This window comes from Lynx rufus, unplaced genomic scaffold, assembly GCF_022079265.1.
Source record: "Lynx rufus isolate CCGP_SWC_20201006 ecotype Redwood Valley unplaced genomic scaffold, mLynRuf1.p SCAF_4, whole genome shotgun sequence".
Classification (NCBI taxonomy): Eukaryota; Metazoa; Chordata; class Mammalia; order Carnivora; family Felidae; genus Lynx; species Lynx rufus.
Genome location: NW_025814856.1, coordinates 77482076 through 77504729, shown reverse-complemented (window position 1 = coordinate 77504729; position 22654 = coordinate 77482076). Strand labels below are relative to the sequence as shown.

Here is a 22654-nt window from a genome sequence, read left to right as displayed (position 1 = left end):
TGTAACGTAAAAGGTTGAAGGGACTTTGGAGATCATCTAACCCAACCTGGTTACGGTACTCATTGATGGCGGGACACTCAGAGAGGTGAGCTAACTCCCCCAGGGTCATGGAGCAGGTTAGAAGCAGAGCTGAGCCTGGAACTCAGGTCTAAACATTGCCAATTCATTTTGTTTTCCATGGCTTGTTTTTGTTTTGCTCTTTTCATTTTGGGACAGAAGTTTGTTTTTGTTTTTTTTGTTTTTTTTTTTTTTTTTAATGGGGCAGAGGGAGGGAGATGAGGAAATACAAGGGAAAGCTGTTTAGTGGAAATTAACCTTCTATTTAATTAGACACAGACACAATACAAGAACATGTTCCCGGATTATGTACTGGGAAAGTCAGCAGAGGTGAAGCAATTTTGCACAACGGGTTCTGAAAAAGTTTTCTATGAGGCTTTTCTAGGTGAAATACATCCAACTACCTCATGATAGAAACTGAGTGTTCATTTCCTGCCTCTCCCACCACTTCCCCCCTTGGGAGTGAGCTGAACCAAGGGCTACTTCTTAAATTCACAGGATTGAAACTCTGATCTTCTTGGAATGAAGAAAAGAGAAAAGAGAAAAGCAAAGAAAAAAGAAAGATGAGAAGTTGGTTTACAGAATCCCAGATATTTTAATAAAGCTTTGTCATCCAAACGCAGGGCTAAAAATTTTCCCCCTCCCACACCCTTTCTCATTTTCCTAAAAGAAACAAAACGCTTTACAAATAAAACCCAAAACAGTCCCAAATATCAAGTAGGCTCTTCTCACAGATGCTTGTCCCACTACATTGCCCAGAATGCTGGATTTAACACCCACAGGGCGGGTAACCACCTGTGTTCCCCACCCCACTCTCTTGTCCTTTTTAAAGTTTTTTTTTTTTTTTTTAATTTTTAAAAATGTTTTTTTACTTTTGAGACAGAGAGAGACAGAGCATGAGCAGGGGAGGAGCAGAGAGAGAGGGAGACACAGAATGTGAAGCAGGCTCCAGGCTCTGAGCCGTCAGCACAGAGCCTGACGCGGGGCTCGTACTCACGGACTGTGAGATCATGACCTGAGCCGAAGTCAGACGCTTAACCAACTGAGCCACCCAGGCTCCCCTTTAAAGTTTATTTTTGAGTGAGAAAGAGAGAGAGAGAGAGAGAGAGAGAGAGAGAGAGAGAGCGTGCGCAGAGAGGGCAGAGAGAAGGGGAGAGAGAATCCTAAGCAGGCTCCGCACTGTCAGCATAGAGCCTAAGGAGGGGCTTGATCCCACAAACCCCAAGATCATTACCTGAGCTGAAATCAAGTCAGACACTTAGCTGACTTATCCACCCAGGCCCCCCCTTGTCCTTTTGAATCTAAGTTTCTCATCTGTCGGTCTTTCTCAAACTTATTCTCCATCTTCCAAAGAACAAGAATGAAAAACTTAATGCAAAAAACCGACACCATCAATATGTTAATTTCTTCCTTTCAAGACTTGTATAACTGTCTCCTTGTTATCTTCTTACAAGGCACTTTTGTACTTGGAAGGAGTAACTTTTATTTGAAGGAGTAGTTTACTGGAACCTCCAAATTCTTGACTACCAACTACTCTAGCACAGAGCCGGGAACCGTGTATTTGCTTCCAGGCACGTCTTTCCACCATGAGTGAATCACGTATTCACTTTCCATGGACAATTTCTCTCTCATCCGATGAGCAATTTTCCCACTGACTGAAGCATTTGTTGCTATTTTAAAAACAAAAGTTCCAGATAGTGTGGATGGACGTCAAAAGACAGAAAATCTATTAGGGTAAAAGGTGAAGACTATTTACTCCAGAAAAATCAGGTTCTCATAGCACATCTGCCTTTATTTAGTGATGAACAGTGTAAACCAGCATGTGATTTTTCCACGTGGATTATTTCTCATCTACCGAGCTTGGCTGTACTGTTGGTAGGGGTACGTTCTAGGTAGGTCCTCTTTTACTATACCCAGTGGGGTATGCTTTAGAGTCATAAAAATTACTCAATTCATTTGCTACCTGGAGAACAGGTATACCGATGCACATTTTCTACGGTCTCCCAGAACCTGTAGCTGCATAATGTGTTTCAAACCAAAAAGCCGTCTAAAATTTGATTAATCCTATCCGGATTTGGTTTCTACCTTGACCCAATTTAGGCATTAACATTTCAGAATTTGAGCCCTGGGCAAGAATCTGCTGAGACAGGATTTCCGTCCAGGTCTGTGCTGACCTCTAGGATGGCACCCCAGGAGGGCAGCTCACGTTGGTTTTGTTCTCTGCTGCCTCTGCAGTGCCAGCACAATGCCCAGTGCATAGAAGGAATCAACTACGGGCTAGCTAAAGGACTGAGTTCCTAGGAAGTACTGAGGTGGTCAGAAATGAAACCTTCTGGAGTCTGCTGGAGCTTTTGCCTGGTGTTGATCTAAATGAGATCAAAAATGATCTCATTCTCTTCGCTTTCAAGAGGCCGGGAACCCTACGCTCCAGCAATTGCACTACTAGGTATTTATCCAAAGGGTGCAAAAATGCTGATTTGAAGGGGCACATGCACCCCAATGTTTATAGCAGCGTATGGACAATAGCCAAAGTATGGAAACGGCGCAAATGTCCATCAACTGACGAATGGATAAAGATGTGGTACTTATATACAACGGAATACTAGCTGGCCATCAAAAAGAATGAAATCTTGCCATTCGCAATAATGTGGATGGATCTACAGTGTCGAAATAAGTTAGTCAGAGAAAAATAAACATGTGCTTTCACTCATATGTGGAATTTAAGAAACACAACAGGTGAACGTATGGGAAGTGAAGCAAAACTAAGATAAAAACAGAGGGAGACAAACCATACGAGACTCTTGAATACAGAGAACAAAGTGGAGGCTGCTGGAGGGGAGGTCGGTAGGGGTATGGGCTAAATAGGTGATGTCCATTGAGGAAGGCACTTGTTGGGATGAGCACAGGGTGTTATATGTCAGTGATGAACCACTAAATTTCATTCCTGAAATCATTATTATACTACGTTAACTAACTTGGTTAAAAAAAAAACTGGATTTGGGGTGCCTGGGTTCCAGCCCTGTGTCGGGCTCTGTGCTCACAGCTCAGAGCCTGGAGCCTGTTTCGGAATCTGTGTCTCCCTCTCTCTCTACCCCTCCACCACTTGCTCTCTCTCTCAAAAATGAACATTAAAAAAGTTTTTTTAATAAAAATAAAAAAGGGGATCTTGTGAAGTTTTGGATTACTAAAAATCCGCTGAGTTGATCACTCCAAAAATGCTCATGAAGCAATAATCTTATATGTACATCCAGCAGTGGTTATAATTTCTGATGATGACACAATAAAAACTTGATGTGATTTGCATCATAAGATAATGTGAAATGTTAGACCTTCACGTTTACTCTTTTCTGGTTATACGTGTTCTAGACATCTATACTCCTCTAGAGATATTAAAAATTTAAATTAAAAAAAAAAAAGGGGCGCCTGGGTGGCTCAGTCGGTTAAGCGTCTGACTTCAGCTCAGGTCACGATCTCGCGGTCCATGAGTTCGAGCCCTGCATCAGGCTCTGTGCTGGCGGCTCAGAGCCTGGAGCCTGTTTCGGATTCTGTGTCTCCCTCTCTCTCTGCCCCTCCCCCGTTCATGCTCTGTCTCTCCCTGTCTCAAAAATAAACATTAAAAAAAAAAACCTAAAAAAAGAGGCAGTGAGCACGTACCTTTCACAGTTGTGCCCCGTGGTGTAGTCCTGGCAGCCCGAGCACGCCCCGGTGGCAGAGTCACAGTCGTCGGCGTGGCCGTTACACTGGCAGGGCTGGCAGCTGGGGAAGCCCCAGTAGCCGGGCAAGCACCGGTCACACTGCCGAGCATATACCCCCTGGAAGCAGTGGCACTGGCCAGTGATGGGGTCGCAGAAGGCGTTGACGGACCCTTGCAGGTGGCACTCACAAGCTGAAGGAACAGGCGAGGGTGGAACCGCCTTGAGAAACTCCCTAAATGCAAACACACCCCCAAACAGAAGCACCCCCGTGCCCGGTTCAGAATGCTCGTGACTCAGGCGATGGGTTTTGCGGAGGGAAGCCCTGCCTTCCAAAGCCACAAAGCCCAGCTCGGTATTTCCCAGGTCATCTCAACGGATACATGACAATTCTGATTAACGTACGTTTGCAGCCACTGGGGCCAAAGCCGAAGGTGCCCGGGGCACATCTGTCGCAGGTTCTTCCAACCACGTTGGGCCGGCACTGGCACTGGCCTCCATTGGGATCGCAGACGGAACTTAAGGAGCCCTGGGGGTCACATTCACAAGCTGCAGGGGAGAGAGAGGTCAGAACCTGAGACACGGAGCAGCTGACCCCAGGAGAGAGAGAGGAGCGTGGCATGGGGCGCCTGTGTGGCTCAGTCGGTTGAGCGTCCGACTTCGGCTCAGGTCATGATCTCGCGTTATGTGAGTTCGAGCCCGATGTCGGGCTCTGTGCTGATGGCTCAGAGCCTGGCGCCTGCTTTGGGTTCTGTGTCTCCCTCTCTCTCTGCCCCCCCCCCAACACTCTCTCTCTCTCAAAAATGAATAAACATTTTAAAACATTATATATATTAAAAAAAAAGCAATGCATGTAGCCAGTCAAACTGGCTGTGAACCGGACCACCCCTTTCCTTGGGCTTGCCCTGATCCTTCCCCTTCACCACCTTGGCTTATTCAGAATTCCCATTTCAAACAATGCCATCCCTATGATGAGCAGGCGGGAACCAACAGGAGACAGAGTTGGCAGATAAAAGCAGTTTTTCTCGGAAGGAGGTCATTAAGGTTTTTCTCCCCTTGCCTTCAAAGGTCAAATAAGCACAGGACCGTAGACAAAAGCCAGTGACCTTTGGGAGCAGTATGACCTTTCAGGGAGAAAAGCAAACTTCAGTAGTATGATGCTCCCTGATTCCATCCCAAGTCCCCACCTGCCTACGGAAATGCAGTGTCCTCATGGCTTTGCCCCTCATCACCGTGTGTATTTCTTGAATATCGATTGCATCTATCACTAAAATAGTGGTGCTCTATCACTGAAATATTCCTTTCGTTTTTTTTCTTTAAAGTTTGTTTATTTATTTTGAGAGAGAGAGAGAGAGAGACACGGGAGGGGCACAGAGAGCAGGAGAGAGAAAGAATCCCAAGCAGGCTCCACACCATCAGCACAGAACCCGACGTGGGGCTCGAACTCACAAACCGGGAGACCCTGACCTGTGCCGAAACCAAGGGTCGGATGCTCAACCAACTGAGCCACCCAGGTGCCCCATCACTAAAATATTCTTAAAAAAAAAAAAAAAAAAAGAAAGAAAAAGAAAAGACAAATCACAGTTGAGACACTGTTTCCTTTGTGCTTGCCACCTGCCTGCCACAGAACTGGAGGGCATGCCTTCCAACACACCTCGTGGTGCCAAATACTCCTACCTGTCAAGAAAGAGGGGTCGGGGATACCTACCCAGGCCTGTCTGGTGTAACAGGGCAGAAATGCTGAAGATTATGTTTCTGCACACGTCGGTCATTGGTGTTTTCACAACGCTTCTGCTGTTCTCCAGGCATCTGTATCTCTGAAAGGTTTCCCAGGCGCTGTTGGTGACCAACCCGTCCCCTGATCCTCCCACGGTGAAGATATCCAGTGATTTACAAAACGGCATGAGAACAAGCTGCGGAGAAAGAGGAACAGCAGAGCGTTCTTACGGTGGTGTCTGTGTCGTCAACTGAAACGAGCCAACACATGAAAGCCCCAGATGCTTTTTTGACTCCGGCAACGAAAACACTCGGACTCATTCAATACAGTAAATACCTCTTCGCTCGTAAATAGTCCTGCCAGAAAAAAATTTAGAGATACCTTACAGAGCCTGATGGCTTTTGCAACGCCATTTTTAAGATACTTTTTATTTTCATCAACAATCAGCTTGAGTAAATCCTTTCCAGGCAGCAGAGTTTTTATTAAAATCAACAGGCAGGGGCGCCTGGGTGGCTCAGTTGGTTGAGCATCAGACTCTTGATTTCAGCTCAGGTCATGATCCCAGGATCATGGGATCAAGACGGGAGCTGGACTCTGTGCTGGGCGTGGAGCCTAGTTAAGATTCATTCATTCTCTCTCACTCTCTCTCTCTCCCCGCACCCCCACTCCTCCTCCCCTGCTCATGTGTGATCTTTCTCTCTCTCAAAAAAAACAAACATAAAATAAAATAAAATAAGCAAAGTGGCATTGGAGGCAAGAAAGAATGACTGTACCTAAGCTCTCCATGTTACCCCTCCATCAAATCCTCTGGGGGAGCAGATGAACCCTCTCTGCCCCCAGCCTTTCCCCCATGACCTTCACGTCAGAAATGACCTTCCACTTACGGAGTCGATAAGCGTGTAGGGACTCTCCAGGTCGCTGTCGGAGGACGTGTACTGAGGCAGCTCTAACCTCACCGTGTAATTCACACCCTTCTCAAAGCACACGGGGCGCGGAAGGACGACATACCTGCCCCAAAACGAGAGGGAAAAATAACAGCAGAAAGTCAGCTTTTAAGTGTCCAATCCATCAGTCCATCAGTTGAAGATCTACATAGATCCTTGCCAAGGAAGAAAGGCAATTGCCCATGTTTGGCTGTGGCTCGGAAATGCTAAATGGACAACGCACAAGGCAAGATACCAGGGACAAAAAAACAATTTGCATATTCATTCTCCTGAGCTGCAAACCAGTGTCACACTGACCTTGAGCCAGGCGATAAGGACACCACCTGGTTGTCATCATCGGGAATGGTATTACCGCATCGGCTGCTGGTTGGGATCTTTCCAGGTCGCTGCACCATGATGACAGCTTTTTCCCAGCGGTCGGGGAGCTAGAAGAAGCAGCAAGCCATCAAAGGAGCATCCACACTGGCCGCTGCTGCCTGTCTGTTTACAAAGACCTCTCCCAATCGGTCATTTGCCAAGTTTAAATGAAAAACACTTGCTTGCATTTCCTTTCCCTCTTTACCATTTCCTCTGCTCTTGTCTCAGCTCCAGCCCTAATCTCGTCTCACCAGGACGAGACACAGCCTCCCGACTCTCCCCGCCTTTCCCAATCCTCTTTCCAGCTGTGTCTGGAAACACAGCTCAGATCAGGACAATCCCCTGCTCAAACCCCTATTAATATAGTGTCCAAGCCCATTTGCTGATCCCAGCAGCCTTGCCAATCCTATGCCCTTATCTAGCTGCGTTTCCACACTCTCAAAGCTCTCCCCCTGGCCACACCGTTCCTCACTTCCTTTTATGTCCAAATTCCATCTCTGTTTTAAGGCCTAGAACCGATTCTTTATGGGACGTGTTGGCACCTGCTGGCACAGCTGGGCCGCTGTGAGCCTCTCTGTCTTCCAGGACTGTCTGCCTCTCTGCTCTTGCACCTTCCACTTTCAGCCTTTTGTTAAAGGTGGGGTATGCATCCAAGCCTGGGCTACGCAGGCTGTAACGTCAAGGAGGGGGTCTCAAACATCACCACCTCAGGTGTCAGCAAGGCTGAACGCCTAACGACGAATCACTAAAAGTTTGCAAAGCTTAATTCGAGAAAAATGTACATTCACACTTCCTCAGGGGTATGAAGTCAGAGGGGTTCCTGTACGCTAATGCAACCTCCACATTTCACAAAAACCGTGTCCATTAGAAGAAGAGATTTCTACCACCCCCGATAGTCCATGGAAGGTTTACCTGTGGCTCATAGCGAATTAAGATGTCATACTCCATGGAATATGGTATGTTGTCAATGAAAAACTCCAAATAAGCCCCTTCAGGCACTCGGACGAAGCCGGCTCCCGTCCAGGAAGGAATCCGGTCTTGAACGTACTGCCGCTCCACGATGCTGACCCCCTGCGGACAAGGCGGGCAGTAGTTATGCTTTACATGAAATGGAATTCAAATAAATATGACAGTTAAAGAAATCTGAAGTCACCCAAAGGTCCAAACCATAGGCATTACACCTATCTCTTGCAGTCACGTTTTTCGGTAGAGTGTGTAAGTTTTTGACATGTAAAGAGGAATCGGTTTCCCTTTGGTTTTGTGGTTGAGGTAGTCTTGGAACACTGGAGATGAGGCTCCAAGGGCCTGGAAGACACCTTCTATGATATAACCAGGAATGAGCCTAAAGGAAGGAGGGGGAACGTCCCAAATGCTTTCATAAGCAAGCCGAGGAGTGACGAGCCATTTCCCAGATTTTCTACAAGGCTCATCCAGTATCCAGTGGATGTATTTGCCTTTTTCACTGGCATTCGTTTCAAGCTCCAAGTACAAGCGAAGAAACTTCATACCATCACAAGGGCTCACCACAGAGGAGTTCATTCTGATGGTCACTGAGACTAAAAATCGATCAGTTTCTGTTACCCCAAGCACCCATCTGAGTTTGTTCACAGGATCACGTAGAACCACTGTGATCAGTTGCCTCCAAAGTCCTTCATTTTCTCTATGCAGAGGCGTTCAGCTCTCCCTCCAACAGTTGGAACCTGTGTTACCCCGCCCTCGGATCTGCTCTGGGCTTGTGACTTCTGACCAAGAGAATTTGAGAAAGGGACCTCTGAAACTTCTAAGCCCAGCCTTTGAGAGACCTGGCAGTGTCTCTTTCCTCCTCTTTGACGCCAGACCCCATGTAATAAGTCTCATGGTCTTGAATCCACCATGCTGTGAGGAAGCTCAAGGCAGCTTCTTGGGGGTGGGGTCATGTGGAAAAAAAGGCCCAGCTAGCCTACAGCTGTTCTGGCCACCCCAGCTGAAGTGCCAGACGTACATTGTAAGCCACTGAATTTTGGGATGGCTAATGACAGCAACAGAAAGCAATGTCTTCTCTGAGTATTTGCTATACTAGATCAACAAGAACTTTGGAGCATAAGTAGAGGAGTGGACCAATGAAAAACAACTACTCAGCCATCCCCACCAAAAAACCTACCAGAAGCATTATTAACGATGTTCCAAAGTCTCTGTGAGTTACAGATTTACTTGGCTTGAAATAGGACTGTGCTTGGAGTTCCTGGGTGGCTCAGTCAGTTAAGCGTCTGACTCTTGGTTTTGGCTCAGGTCATGATCTCATGGTTCGTGGATTCAAGCCCCGCCTTGGGCTCTATGCTGACAGTGTGGAGCATGTTTTGGATTCTCTTTCTCTCTGCCCCTCCCCTGCTCGTGCCCGTCCCCCACCCCCAAAATAAATCAATAAGCTTAAAAATAAATAGAACTGCTCCCAAGAAGGCATGGTCCTGATCCCACCACTGACAAGAGCTGTAAAAATACTTTTTATACGGACTCCTTATGAAATTGCATATGCCATTACTGCTCCCCAAACATGGCTTTTCCCATCTGCCCAGCACCCTCCTACTTACGGGCCCAAAGTTGGCTTCTTCTGCTTCGTAGATGTAGTGATCCAAGGTGGTGAAGTAGTAACCAGACTCCACTTCGTTGCACTGACGCCCGATCACGTGCGGTCGGCACGCGCACTGGCCCGATTCAGGGGAACAGCTGCAAAGGGGGGCAAAGCTAAGTCAGCTGTGCCACCCCATCTGCAGATGAACCCACCAGACACGCGTCTACATTTCCCACTAACATCAAATGGGTGAAATGTTCAGGTAGCGTTTACTTATTTCCTTCAGAAAGTAAGTACGTGCAAAAAAAAAAATCACTGCCTATGAATTAATTGCAAACTCTGGAGCTCAGGCTCCCCCTGAGCTGGTTCTTTTGGTTTTTCATCTTGCTCACCTTTCTTCACTGTGCTCCATTCACACCTTATTGAGGTTTTCTGTAGGTATCACCAATGTGTTTGCTTGGTATCTTGTATCTTATGCCTGATTTCTCTTTCCTGGGCCTCAGACACAAATATCCGACTCCCAGAAGGATGGTTCCAACTTAGCTGTCCCAGCGGCTAATGACAGATCACAAAGGGCAACACTCCATTCCTCCCCTGTCCTCTACTGGGGAGAGGACACCACCAGCCACGAGGTCAACCAAGTCAGAAACCTAGAAGCTCTTCTCTCAAGTCTTTCATAACTAAGGAGGAGCCCAATTATGTGATTTCTTGGTCTAGGATCTTGCGCTTTGTCTCGCTCTTCGCACCGGCTGGGCTATGCTCTCTCACTCATGGTAAAATCGGTCTTCCCATCAGTGTTCTTGTTGCCAGTCTTCCAACTTCCCAAGCTAAACCACCACCACCCGCAAAGCTGCCCAAATGACCTTCCTAAGATGCACTGACCACATCACTTCCTGCTGGCCCTTCCATAGCCTGGCCCTGGTCTTTCCAGCCCCACCGCTCCCCTTGCTTCTCCAACCATATGAAAGATTTCTGCAACACACAGGGTGATTCATGACCTCTTCTCTTGGCTTATGTTGTTCCGGTAGCCGAGAATACCCTCGTGTCTTATCCACCCAGCAGAGAGCCACCTATTTTTCAAAGATTCAGCTCACAAAGGACTCCTGCTGTCACATCTCCTGACCATCACTCTCCACCCCAGAGAATGAACCACCTTCTCCTTCCTGCCACCACCTCCCTGCGGGAGAAACGATGTAGTCACAACACGTACAGCAAAGCGTGTCACGTAGTAACTGGTCATTAAAGCAAGAACCGGTCTTCAAATCCTACCGCCTTTCCAAGCCCAGTTCGTCTCTGTCATGGCGTCTGCTTTGGTCCCCCCCCATTCTCACATGGTGCTTTCTCCACCTGCACCATCAAGACAGTTATCACTTTCTCTCTTGACACTTTCTCTCTAGATCCGTCTGAGCCTCTACCAGATGGCAGATTGCTTGAAAGGCGGAACCATGCCTCCTTCACCTCGGTCACGCCCCTGTCCCCCTCCTGGGACCTGGCGCAGCCCTCTGCACACCGATCACACTCAAACACTGGTTGAACAAACAGAATGCGTAGGGATAGGCATTCTGAATACAAAATATGAACAAATAAAATAGATTTAATGTAAATGATAGAACTTTTTTTTTTTTTTTTGAGAGAGAGAAATAAAGTGCAAGCCGGGGAGAGGGCCAAAGAGAGAGGGAGAGAGAAAGAATCCCAAGCAGGCTCCACACTCAGCGTGGAGCACGACACGGGCTTACTCCCCTGACCCTGGGAAATCAGGAGTCAGACACTCAACTGACCGAGCCACACAGGCACCCCAAACTTTTTTTTTTTAATTTGACATGTTGTTTCAAATAAAGCCCTCTGGATAGACTAGAACATATTCGGTTTGTTCTCAGGCTATGTCTCTTTTCTCTTGTGCACAAGGTAAAACCAAATCATAGGTGGCCATTTTTCACTTTGTTGAAGTCAAGATGGGGTTTGGAATTGTTACTTTAAACCCACACCCAGAGTTCAAATTTTTTCCTCATCCCAAAGTTCATTTTATTTAATTAATTTTTTAAATGATTATTTTTGAGAGAAAGTGCATGTGTGCAAGTGGGGGAGGGGAAGAGAGAGCGACAGACAGCCAGCCAGAATCCTAAGCAGGTTCCGCACTGTCATCACAGAGCCGGATGCAGGACCTGATGCCACCAACCATGAGATCGTGACCTGGGTTGCTATCAAGTCGAATGCTCAACCGACTGAGCCACCTAGGTGCCTCCCAAAGTGCATTTTAAACCAAGTACCTAAGGCAAGTTACAACTCATGGGAAGACGGAACGCTTCCAGGCTTATTACCAATGTCCCCAACGGCCCTGCCATGGTCCCCCCCCCCAAAGTCTTCTTCCTGCAGATCACGTGAATGGCTTCTAACCCAGAGGCATGAGTACTTAACCTCCTGTAGCCAATTCCCAGAGGAGGAATGCTTGCTATAGTTGGGACCTAGCCATCTTCTGGCACAGTCCACCAACAGAGTCATTTTCAAAAACTTAGGCATCGGGCATTACATCATACGGACAAGAGAAAATCCTTCCTTCCTGAGGGAACGAATGTGTCAAACAGGAACCGCCAAAGAAGAAAACAACTCGATTCCTCACCTGCCATCACCAGAGAACAAGCAAATGACGGTGAAGGATAAAGACAAGCAGACGCAAGATTCCTAATTCTGAAGACGAAACCACTCACGAGAACCCGGTCACATGGAAGGAGTTCCCGTAACATCTGCCCTGGCGATCACGTGCCTCTGTGCCCACAGACGTGAAGCGTGGTCTCCGACAGGCCTGGCTCCACTTGGACACTTACTCCTCTAGTGAATGCGTTCCTGTGGCTCCACCTGCCTCTATGCACCTAAGTTCTGGCCCTCACTCAGCTCTGCTCGACTTGTCCGTTTCCAGCCACGAAGGGGATGCTCCCACGGCCATCCCGCTGTCATCTCTAACTCACCTCATCACCTCTCATGCTGACTTACCCTCAGCTCTGCTCTTACTGCCACATTTAAAATTCTTCTGACTTGGGGCGAGACATGACCTTCCTTGTCCTTCATCCTCGATATCCAAGTCTTATTTCGAGAGGTCTTTCAGCTCAGAAGTGTCATCTTGCTGTCACTGCCACAACCACCGTCCAGCGTGTCATCATGCCATACCTGTCCCTCTAGCAGCCTCCCACAACTCCTGATGCCTCTGCCTGTCTTCCAGCAGCCTCCACAACCATCCTCTGAAGACCACTGCTACTCCTTCTGGTGGCCACCCTTTGTTTTCCGGTGAGCCACACCCCTTACCTTCTTTCACAAGTACTTATGGAGCCAATACTGGCCCTGGTGTCAACACCCTCACATTTTCGCCTGCTGTCACTTTTCCTCTGAATCCATCTATACCTCCTTGGTGAGTCTATTATTTCTGAAGGATATGGAGAAGGAAAAATGGGAGGAAAATAGTTCTTGCCCTGAAGAACTACCAGTCGAACTGGGGGGTGGGGATAAACTGTAAAGCAAGGGACCACTGCAGCAAAGCAAAATGCACTCAGTACCTACACAGAGCTACAGTGAAGATACAGGCTGCAGAGGAAGCCACCCTTCACCTGGTTGGGGGACTGAGGAACGTCATGGAAGCCATGCTCTGAAGGTGGCAGGGGATCCTGACAGGCAAACAGAGGACAGGAATGACAGGCTGAAAGAGGGGGAATGTGAGCGGAGACGGTCACGGTCAGACCAGGTCTTGCGCATATGTTACACTCACTCTCTCTTCGGACCTTTGCCTGTCTTCCCCCTCCCAGCTGGAAGGTCCTCCTGCCCACCCATCACACCTTCCAAACCTCTCTCAGCTTTCCAAAATGAAGCTCAAATCCTACCTCCTCCATAGTGAGACAAAAGATTACATGTAATCATCCTTCTTGTGTTCAAGTAAAAACCCTATCAGGCAGAAATGGTACACTTGACCCCCGTACCACCAAATTTCCCTATAACTAGATACAGATTCCATTTGCTGGATCAGTAAGGTAGAATAATGATGGACGACAAAATAAGTCAGCCCCCGTGGCAGGCAGAAATAACGCCCTCCCCCCCAAGAATAATAACTGATCATTATCCCCCCAATCCGCTGATAGATGATTTCATATGGCACCAGGGGGGTTGCCGATGTGACTGAGGTTAAGGATCTTGAGATGGGGAGATTATCCAGAGTTGCTGAATCTAATCACATGATTTCTTAAAAGTGGAAAAGGCAGGCAGAGAAGTGGGTCAGAGAGATGGGACTTGAGGAGGATCTCACCCACCGTTGTTGGCTTTGAAGATGGGAGTTGTGAGTCAAGGGATGTGGACAGCCTCGAGGAGCTGGGAATGGCCCCTCGCTGACAGCCAGCAGGGTATCAGGAATCTCCTCCTATAGCTGAAACAAACTGAATTCTGCCAACAACTCCAATGAGCAGGAAACAGATTCTCCCCTAGGGCCTTCAGACATAAACACAGCCCTACCAACATCTTGATTTTATTCCAGAAAGGCTGGCCGTGTCTGACATACAGAACTGTAAGATAATAAACTTATGTTGTCTTAGGCCACGAAGTTGCAGTAATTTACGATGCCAGCAAAAGAAAACTAATACAAGACCAATTTTTTTTTGCCAGTGGCTAGAGGCCTAGATTATTAAAAACAGATTTCCCATAAATGCAGAAATTAGCCACTTGTTTACAAAAATTCTACTGGAAGGGAAATTCTATTTCATTTAAATAGCGATGAGCAGAGACAATACTGTTCAGTTTCAACTTTTCTCTATTACTAAGAAATTAGGCACAAAAAAGGGGAAAACATCATCATTCATAAGAACCACCACTCTATTCAACCCTGGTATCTCCTCCATCATTCTGATTCCACTCTGATCAGCAGTCAGCAGTCCAGGGTCCAGCAGTCCAGGCCTTCTCTCCCAGCCTCCTAACCAATGAGGATAGTTTCTTAAATGTGTTCTATAATCTCTTTACATCCAGCCACCACAGTAATTAACAACTGGTGAGATACCATTATCACTCAATACACGGCCGAAAACACGGATTAACTTCTGCTCTGATTTCAAAGTGTAATGAATTTCAGCTTCTCACTTATTGGGCATCTACAAGGCCCCCGATGCTGAGTATGGAGAAGGATGAGAAAACAAACAAGACACAATCCTTTGTGTGGTGCCTGGGTGCCTCAGTTGGTTAAGCGTCCAACTCTTGATTTTGGCTCAGGTCATGATCTCATGGTTCCGGAGATTGAGCCCACGGGGCTCGGCACTGAGCGTGGAGCCTGCTTGAGATCCTCACTCTCCCTCTCTCTCTGCCCCTCCCCCACTCGCACATGCACACTCTCACTCTATCTCTCAAAAAAAAAAAAAAAAGACCCAATCTCTGTCTAGAGACCTTTAAAATACAAATAGCGATAACACGGAGCAGAACCACTAAGTGCTAAAAGCAATACAGAAGTAATGTGTTGTTGAAACATCCAAGGAAGGTTGGGGTCGTCAGTTCAGGAAGCAGAAATCTTCAAAAGAGTGGTGGGCTTCAAGCCAGACACCAAAGCTCTAAATTTAACTGAGGCAATACATTTTAAAGGATGCTATAAAATCGTTTCTATTTTTCAATGTTTTCCAACACTTGCAAGTAGCATTTACCTAGCAACCATTCCTATTTATTAAAGCAGGTTATTTACTAGGCAAAGCTTCGTTAGCCTGGCTTAAGCCGCATTGCTTAAAATGGGTCTTCTCTAAAATATTCCACAATTCAGATTACCTGTCAACGTGATCGACCTGGATTGCTAAAATTTTATTCCACACAAACAAAACCATTTGACTCATTACACAAAACATTTTTCCACTTGACATGGTTTTCACGTTTAATTCTGCTCGTGGCCAAAGTACCTGAGGAACGTTTGGGGTCACAACCAGAGACTGCCTGTCCAAAAGAGTGCATAATTTGTTTTTATCTCATAAATATCTTCTGTTTCTCAAAATTTTTTTCTTGATCAACGTTTATTCCACTACCTACCATGTACCTATGGCAGAGCAAAGGAATATTACCAGGTAGAAGATATTTATGCATGGTTGCAATAAAACAATCACCCAGCAAGTATCTCTCCTCAGTGCCCACTATGCACCAAGCATTCTTCTAGCAGAATTGGTGTTTCACAAGACTTAATTGGACCTTCTATCACCGTATGGGGCTCCTAGAGAAAGTCCTCATGGGGGCAAACTTCGAAAAGGATCGCTACGAAACACTGCAGAGTCACAGAGGTAGAGAAATATTTAAAGGTTCTTATTTTTGGGGTGCCTGGGTGGCTCAGTCAGTGAAACATCCGACTTTGGCTCAGGTCATGATCTCAAAGTTCGTGAGTTCGAGCCCTGCATTGGGCTCTGTGCTGACAGCTCAGAGCCTGGAGCCTGCTTTAGATTCTGTGTCTCCCTCTCTCTTTCTGCCCCTCCCCCACTCACACTCAGTCTCTCTCGCTCCCTCTCACTCTCTCAAAAATAAAACATTAAAAAAAAAAGGCTTTTTCATCAGTGATGCCAAAAAAATAGTGTATCTCATCAATCATGCTAGGAAGATCAAATTACCTGCTTTAAAATCTTCCCTAAAATTTTTTACCTCATAAACTCTCTTGATTAGAGTGTCTGAGTTCTATAAATTCTTGCAGGAGAGACAAGGAACAGGCCAGGGGCCATGTGTGGGCAGTTTAAAGACAGGAAATGTGTGTGCAATAGAGAAACAGAGGAAGGGAGTGTAAGTAACAGAAACCATTTAGGGTAAAGGCACATAGGACACTCTTGAATTCATGACATCATTTGGAGAACAATGTAGGCCACTTTCATCTAATCAAGAAGGATTTTAGGAATGATGACAGCTTTGAATTGAGCAATCAATTACTAAAGGAATCAGCAGGTGTTCTGGGAGTCACAAAGGAGAGTCGGAGACGTGATTCCAGAAGCAGACTAGCAGTTTTTCTTCCCTGCTTTTATGGAACTGTCCTTGCTTCCTCCCCTCTGGAGGTTTTCTAAGAACAGAAATTCACACTGGAGTCCCAGAGGCTACATGCTGTACTGAGTTTACTGCAGCGTCTGTAATGGAACCAACCCAAATGCAGAGGCCAAACAGAACATGTTCTTGCTGCCTAAAATCCCATTCCTTCCCAGCAGACTACGACGGTGTTGGGAAACAGTCTTGTAAGACAGTCAGTTTGGGGAGTACACGGAGCTTGCTTGATGACTTCAGCTTTTGCTCTCTCAGGGGAGATTCAGGCCACAAGGAAACATCTGCCTATCCCCTTAGACGCCACTTAACACCGTCTCTACCAGATGTTCTTAGTCCGACCCACTTACAGAGGCCAAAATTCTCTTTGACTCAAAGGTGGTTCATTTAACTCCTACAAATCTACATCTTGCCAAATGTGTACAGGGATTAATTTTTGGTAGAGCTTGCACCTCATCTGTTCAAGGGATACCAACGTTGTCTTGATAACTAAAAATGATTGCATGCAATTTTCGTTAATAGACTTAGAGGTTGGAAAAAAAACTAAAACCAGAAAGAAGAAGAAAATGAAAAGATTCTTAACACAAATCAAAATGGGAGTTCTTTGGGGCCTCTGGGTGGCTCAGTCAGTTAAGCATCTGACTTCCGCTCAGGTCAGGATCTCATGATCCATGAGTTCGAGCCCCACATTGGGCTCTGTACTGACAGCTCGGGGCCTGGAGCCTGCTTCGGATTCTGTGTCTCCCCCTCTCTCTGCCCTTCCCCTGCTCGTGCTCTGTCTCTCGCTTCCAAAAATAAACATTAAAAAAAATTTTTAATGGGAGTTCATTTTCTGTGTTTTTTTTTTTTTTAATTAGTTAATTTTTTACAGTAGGCTCCATACCCAACATGGGGCTCAAATTCACGACCCTGAGATCAGGAGTCACACATTCTACCAACAGAGCCAGCCAAGTGCCCCTCACTTTCCATCTTTTAGGTTGGTGAAAAAGGAGTATACCAACTGCTGGTGGGGCTGGGGAAAAAATTTGCTTTTGTAACCAGGTGGCTGGAAAAATATTAGCACAATCTGGAGAATAATCTAACAATCTCTATAAAAATAAAAAATGCACATATGCTTGACTTAGCCGTTCCATTGCTGGGAACCTCATCTATACAAAACAAAAACAAAAACAAAAACAAAAACAAAAACAGGAAATAAGTTGTGGCAATTTCCCATGACAGAATACCAAGAAAAAAAGAAGAGGTAGATGAATACATGCTGTTAAAAAGAAAGAGGCACATGAATACATGTTGAAATGTATTTTTTTTTAATCTAACATGTTATTTAAAAAGAAATGAGAGGTGCACCAAAAACCAACCGATACTTAGGAATAAACTTAACCAAAGAGGTGAAAAATCTATACACTGAAAACTATAGAAAGCATATGAAAGAAATTGAAGAAAACACACACACACAAAATGGAAAACTATTCCATGCTCCTGGATTGGAAGAACAAACGTTGTGAAAATGTCGATACTATGCAAAGCAATCTACATATTCAACGCAACACCTATCAAAGTAACACCAGCTTTCTTCACAGAGCTAGAACAACCAATCCTAAAATTTGTAGGGAACTAAGAAGAAACGAAAGGATGACAAGATATTGTCATTTGTAATAGGTATTCTGAGCTCTATTATTAGTTTCTCGACTATGAGAAACTCCTAACAGTGGCACTTGCAGCCGCGGATGGGGGGTGGGGGAGGGGAAGGGCAGGATATCTGCCTTAGCTGTTGGAATGTTTTTCTTTTAAACGATGGGCATACATTGTTTCCAAAATTTTAAAAACAGTGTAAAGTACAAAACTAACCACAACATTATTAAAAGCCAAGAAACAGAAACGTACTTGAGGGCTTCAAAGCTAACTTGGGACAACCGATCTTTGCAAACACTAAGACCCCAGGTGAAAGCGATGGCCGGCCCCTCACAGTCAAGGGGAACGCACTTCACCTCCTTCAGAGACACCGAGCATCCCACGGCTCCTAGAGGTCAGGAGGGCTTACTGAGGGGACTGAGCACCAGAGCGAAAGTGTAGCTTCACTCACCTGTTGTTTAAAGCCCCTCCAAGGTCACAGTCACAAGGTCGACATCCATCCAAATCATTGCTCAAGCCCCAGTGCTCCGGCTGCAGAATAAAAGATTTAACATCGAAAGGTGGGTTCCCATAATTACACAATAGACTCAACAAGGAACAAGTTATGGCCTGTCTGGGTTGATCCACCAAATGCACTTTTGTACCGTGAAAGCACAAAGTCTACAAGGGGAAGGAGTATAAACATTCTGAATTCAAGAAACCCAAGCTGCAGGTTGCTGGGGCCATCATCATGTAACGCCAGATCAGAACAGCTGCTTTTCCAAGCCAACAGCCTTTGTCCAGTTATTAATATGAGCAAGCAGCCAAGAGGCCAATCTTGTTCATTAGAAGTACTCTGGCAGTAAGAGACTTTTGGCAACTACTTGGCAGGCCTTTAAATTTTCCATAAGTTCAGCCTGTCAAAAACCTCATAGGCAAAGCTCTTCAAGGATTTATCTGCGTCCAATTGGCATAAAGCAAGTATTTTCACATCTGAAAGGGGAGGAAATCACTGAATCCTGAGAGCACTGGAGATGGAAATAAAAAGAAATGGAACAGAATCCATGTAGGGGAGAAGAGCTCTCTGCACCTTACTAAATATCTATTTCCTAATGAACACATAAAAACCAGGTCCACTGATTTAAATCAGACTTCCAGAAATTTACTTTAAGCATCTGGATATAGGCGAATGTACCTATAGGTCATAAACATAATTTGGGATCAGTGGAACCCCTCTCACAAATTATAAAGGGATTCATAACAATGTTATAAAACACGGAATAATTTAAAAAATTACTCTCGGAATTACTCTACCCAGAATCACCACAGTGAACTTTTTAGGGTATTTCCTTCCAGATTTTGTTTTTCTTGATGAATTTTTTTCCTACACAGTCAAGGTACTACTCACATCCTATATATGTATTTTTTAATACCAGCATAAGCATTTCCTCACGTTACTGTCATTTTCAATGGCAGCTGACTATCATACTGTATACAAACCCCCAAATTTAGTTTACTATTTTCCCCACCGTTGCTTCCGTGGTTTTTGGCTATGATTAGTACAAGAGGCAATGAGTCTTCTGGCGAATACATTTCTGTCCAATTTTCTGCTCATTTCATTAGGAAAGATTCCCAGAAGGGGGATTACCGGGTCAAAGGGTACGTGCATTTCTACAGGCTACTGATAACATATTTCTAAAATGCTTTCTTTGCCAAGTATGAACCACTGTGCATTTCCATCAGCAGCTTAGAGGACCAGCCCCTCATTATGTCCTAATAGTTAGCATCCCCATTTGTAAAAACTTGTTAGTTCTGTCTATAAAAATGGGATGTCGCTGTGGTTTTTATAATTCTAACAGCGACAGTGAATATCTTGTTAAAATCAATTCATTGGCAATTCTTCTTCTGTGAATGGCTTGTGTCTTTTAACATTTATATATAAGGGTGATTGATGGTAGGGTCTGCAGTAGCGAAAGGCATTCTCCACTAAAACCTGTCACCTTCACGAACTCCTCATCCCATGTAATCAGGATTTACCTACCAGACACTGGTCACAATGCTGTCCTGTCACCAGACGCTTACAGTAGCAGTAACCAGTCTCAGAATCACAAGGATTGCCGCCAGGAATCGTTCCCAGAGGATTGCAGGCACAAGCTTAATTAAAGATAAAATAAAGCAAAGAAACACAAACCAAGTGAGCGCCCAGAGGTGGTCTGGATTTAGAACTGCAAAGTCCAACGGGAACAGCGTCCACGAGAACACCCCAACTTTTTCACAAATGCGCTTACATTTACAACCAAATGGATCCTCAGCACTTAAGCCGTAGAAGCCCTCTTTGCAAAGTTCACAATGTTCTCCTTCCACGTGTAATTTACACCGACACTGGCCGGCAATGAGGCCAGCAGAAAAATCGGTGTAACTGTCACAGATTCCCCCATTCTGAGATCCAGCTGGGTCACAGGTACATCCTAAGAAGAACAAAAAGCACCAGGTAACAATGTAAGTGTTTGTATAAACACACGCTCCCGTCGGCCCCTCGGAAGGTCACAGAAATAGACTAAAGAAGACAGGGCGCCAGGCAGCTTCTGCTGCCAGCATCCTATGTAGCAGTTAAAATAAAGCGGAGTCTCATGCTCACACCAGGAGTCCCGAGAGGATGGTGGTCCCCAGCCTATTCAAACTGAAAGGTGACTGGGGCGTCTGGGTGGCTCAGCTGATTACGTGTCCGACTTCAGCTCAGGTTATGATTTGACAGCTCGTGAGTTCAAGCCCCGCACTGGGCTCTGCGCAGACAGCTCAGAGCCTGGAGCCTGCTTCAGATTCTGTGTCTCCCTCTCTCTCTCTGCCCCTCCCCTGCTCACGCTCTGTCCCTCTCTCTCAAAAATGAATAAACATTAAAAAAAAAAATCAAATTGAAAGAGGACGGAAAACGTCATGAAATTCCCCCACGTACGTTCACAGAGGTGAGGGTCTCGGACGTCTCTCTCCGGGTGCTGGAAGTAAAACGGCTTGCACTGTTCACAGTTGCGTCCCATGGTGTTGTGCTGACAGTCATCACACACCCCTCCGCTGACATTGCCGGTGGCCAAGTACACGGCCATGTCAAAGTGGCACGAGCTCGAATGTTCATTGCAGTTACACTCTGTGTGACAAGGCCAATGTCAAGAAAAGCCTTTTTTAGATCTACTTACCAATGGACGAGGGAGTGCCAGGAAGAAACTCATTTTGGAAAGCAGGGATGAAGTTCAGGCAGCTAACACTTAGGGGACCGTGGAAAAGGACATGTCCGCCTGACATCATGCTGGAAGCCTTCCAAGGGTAAACTTTATGAAATAACTGAACAATCTGCCCGTTTTGGAAGAGAACGGGCTACGAAGCAAAGAGTGGAAAACTTGGGGGAAAGGATTGCCCCTGGTAGCCACGATATGGAGGGTGCCACTCAGGGTGGGAACACACCCCTCCAGAGGACCTTCTAGGCGATACTTCTGGGAAAGCCTGTCTGGGCCGCCAGCTCTGGGGAGTGTGGTGTCAAGGTGATGCTCTTCCTTCCCATTCCCACCAGCTCACGTGACCAGGCTCTTCAGTGAGAATTAAGGTCTGTGCAACAGCCATCTGGCCGGCCTTCTGACCCTCTGCTGGCCCACTGGGCAGCCCCCTTGGTCCAACCCGGCTGTCACATCATCTCACTCTCTGCTCTGTGACCCACATGGACTCCTCTGTCTTCTCACAACGAAGCCTAACTTGGCTTGGCCCTCACAGGGCTCTACACTCTGGCCTCATCCTCTCCCTCCTGCAACACAACCTCCCGTACAGAGGGGCTGTGAGGTATCCACTGACAGACACTGGGTGCCTAGCAGGGACCTGCCCTTGACACACCTGTTGAATGAAACGTCAGAATCATCTCCCAGGGCAGACTTGGTGTTGGTCCTAAGAAGAACGTTCTTGGGGCTTTAGGCTTTGTGCGGTTCTCCTTATCTGAACTCCTTCCCGCCTCCCCCTCCCTCTCTCCCTCCCCCCTCCCCCCACCTCCCTTTCTTCTTCTTACCTCAACAATCTCAGCTATCATCAAAGGGTTGTACTTAATAACAATCCTTGACCACTCCAGCCCTCACTGGTTTCTGAACTTCTAGAACAGGCCTCAGTGGGGGAAGGGGCAGGCATTGGAATCACCGTGGGGGGCGGGAGGTGTTTCAAACTACACGTCTGCCCAGAGAATGCCACCGGGCTGGCCAGCTGGCCGGACGTATGCCATGGGCTGCAGCCAGAGTGGAACAGAGACAGGGCCAACAACTCTTACACCTTAGTGATCTACCGTGCCGTATTTTTCTCTCGCGCTCCTCTTGCCTTTGAGACAGGTACAGAGTCAGGGACAACATCTCCAACTTCTAAGTCTGCCAAGCCCCTGGCTACTGCTCTGAATGCTAATGTATTGATTGAACTGAGTGGATATTGGTTTCCTAAGAGTATCTGGGTGACGCTGGCAAAAGGGTACTAACTTTTCTTCCTTTTGCAAAAATCACGTACTCTTATAGTAGCTCTAATCAGAAAATGGGTCCTGGAGTCTGGACGTCCCTCTGACAGAGACTTACTTTTACAGGCATTGCTGTTTCGACCTTCAGCGGGTCTCCAAGGTAAATCGTGGTAGAAATCCATGCACAGTTCACAGTTTAAGCCCTTGGTATTATGCCTGCACATGCAGTGCCCATGAACCTTGAAAGTT

General features: G+C 46.3%; 1 protein-coding gene across 1 annotated transcript in view; it reads right to left on the bottom strand.

Moving 5' to 3' along the window:
* Positions 1–22654, bottom strand: part of LAMB1 (laminin subunit beta 1) — a 73519-nt gene that overhangs the window by 29948 nt on the left and 20917 nt on the right. The window contains exons 8-19 of the mRNA XM_047097132.1: positions 22524–22644; positions 20888–21076; positions 20223–20402; positions 19976–20088; positions 18407–18486; positions 9335–9470; positions 7680–7838; positions 6708–6835; positions 6351–6474; positions 5458–5662; positions 4155–4298; positions 3712–3943 (exon numbers count right to left, since the gene is read on the bottom strand). Of these exons, the coding sequence (XP_046953088.1) occupies positions 3712–3943; positions 4155–4298; positions 5458–5662; positions 6351–6474; positions 6708–6835; positions 7680–7838; positions 9335–9470; positions 18407–18486; positions 19976–20088; positions 20223–20402; positions 20888–21076; positions 22524–22644 (1811 nt within the window). The remainder of the gene's footprint in view (positions 1–3711; positions 3944–4154; positions 4299–5457; positions 5663–6350; positions 6475–6707; positions 6836–7679; positions 7839–9334; positions 9471–18406; positions 18487–19975; positions 20089–20222; positions 20403–20887; positions 21077–22523; positions 22645–22654) is intronic.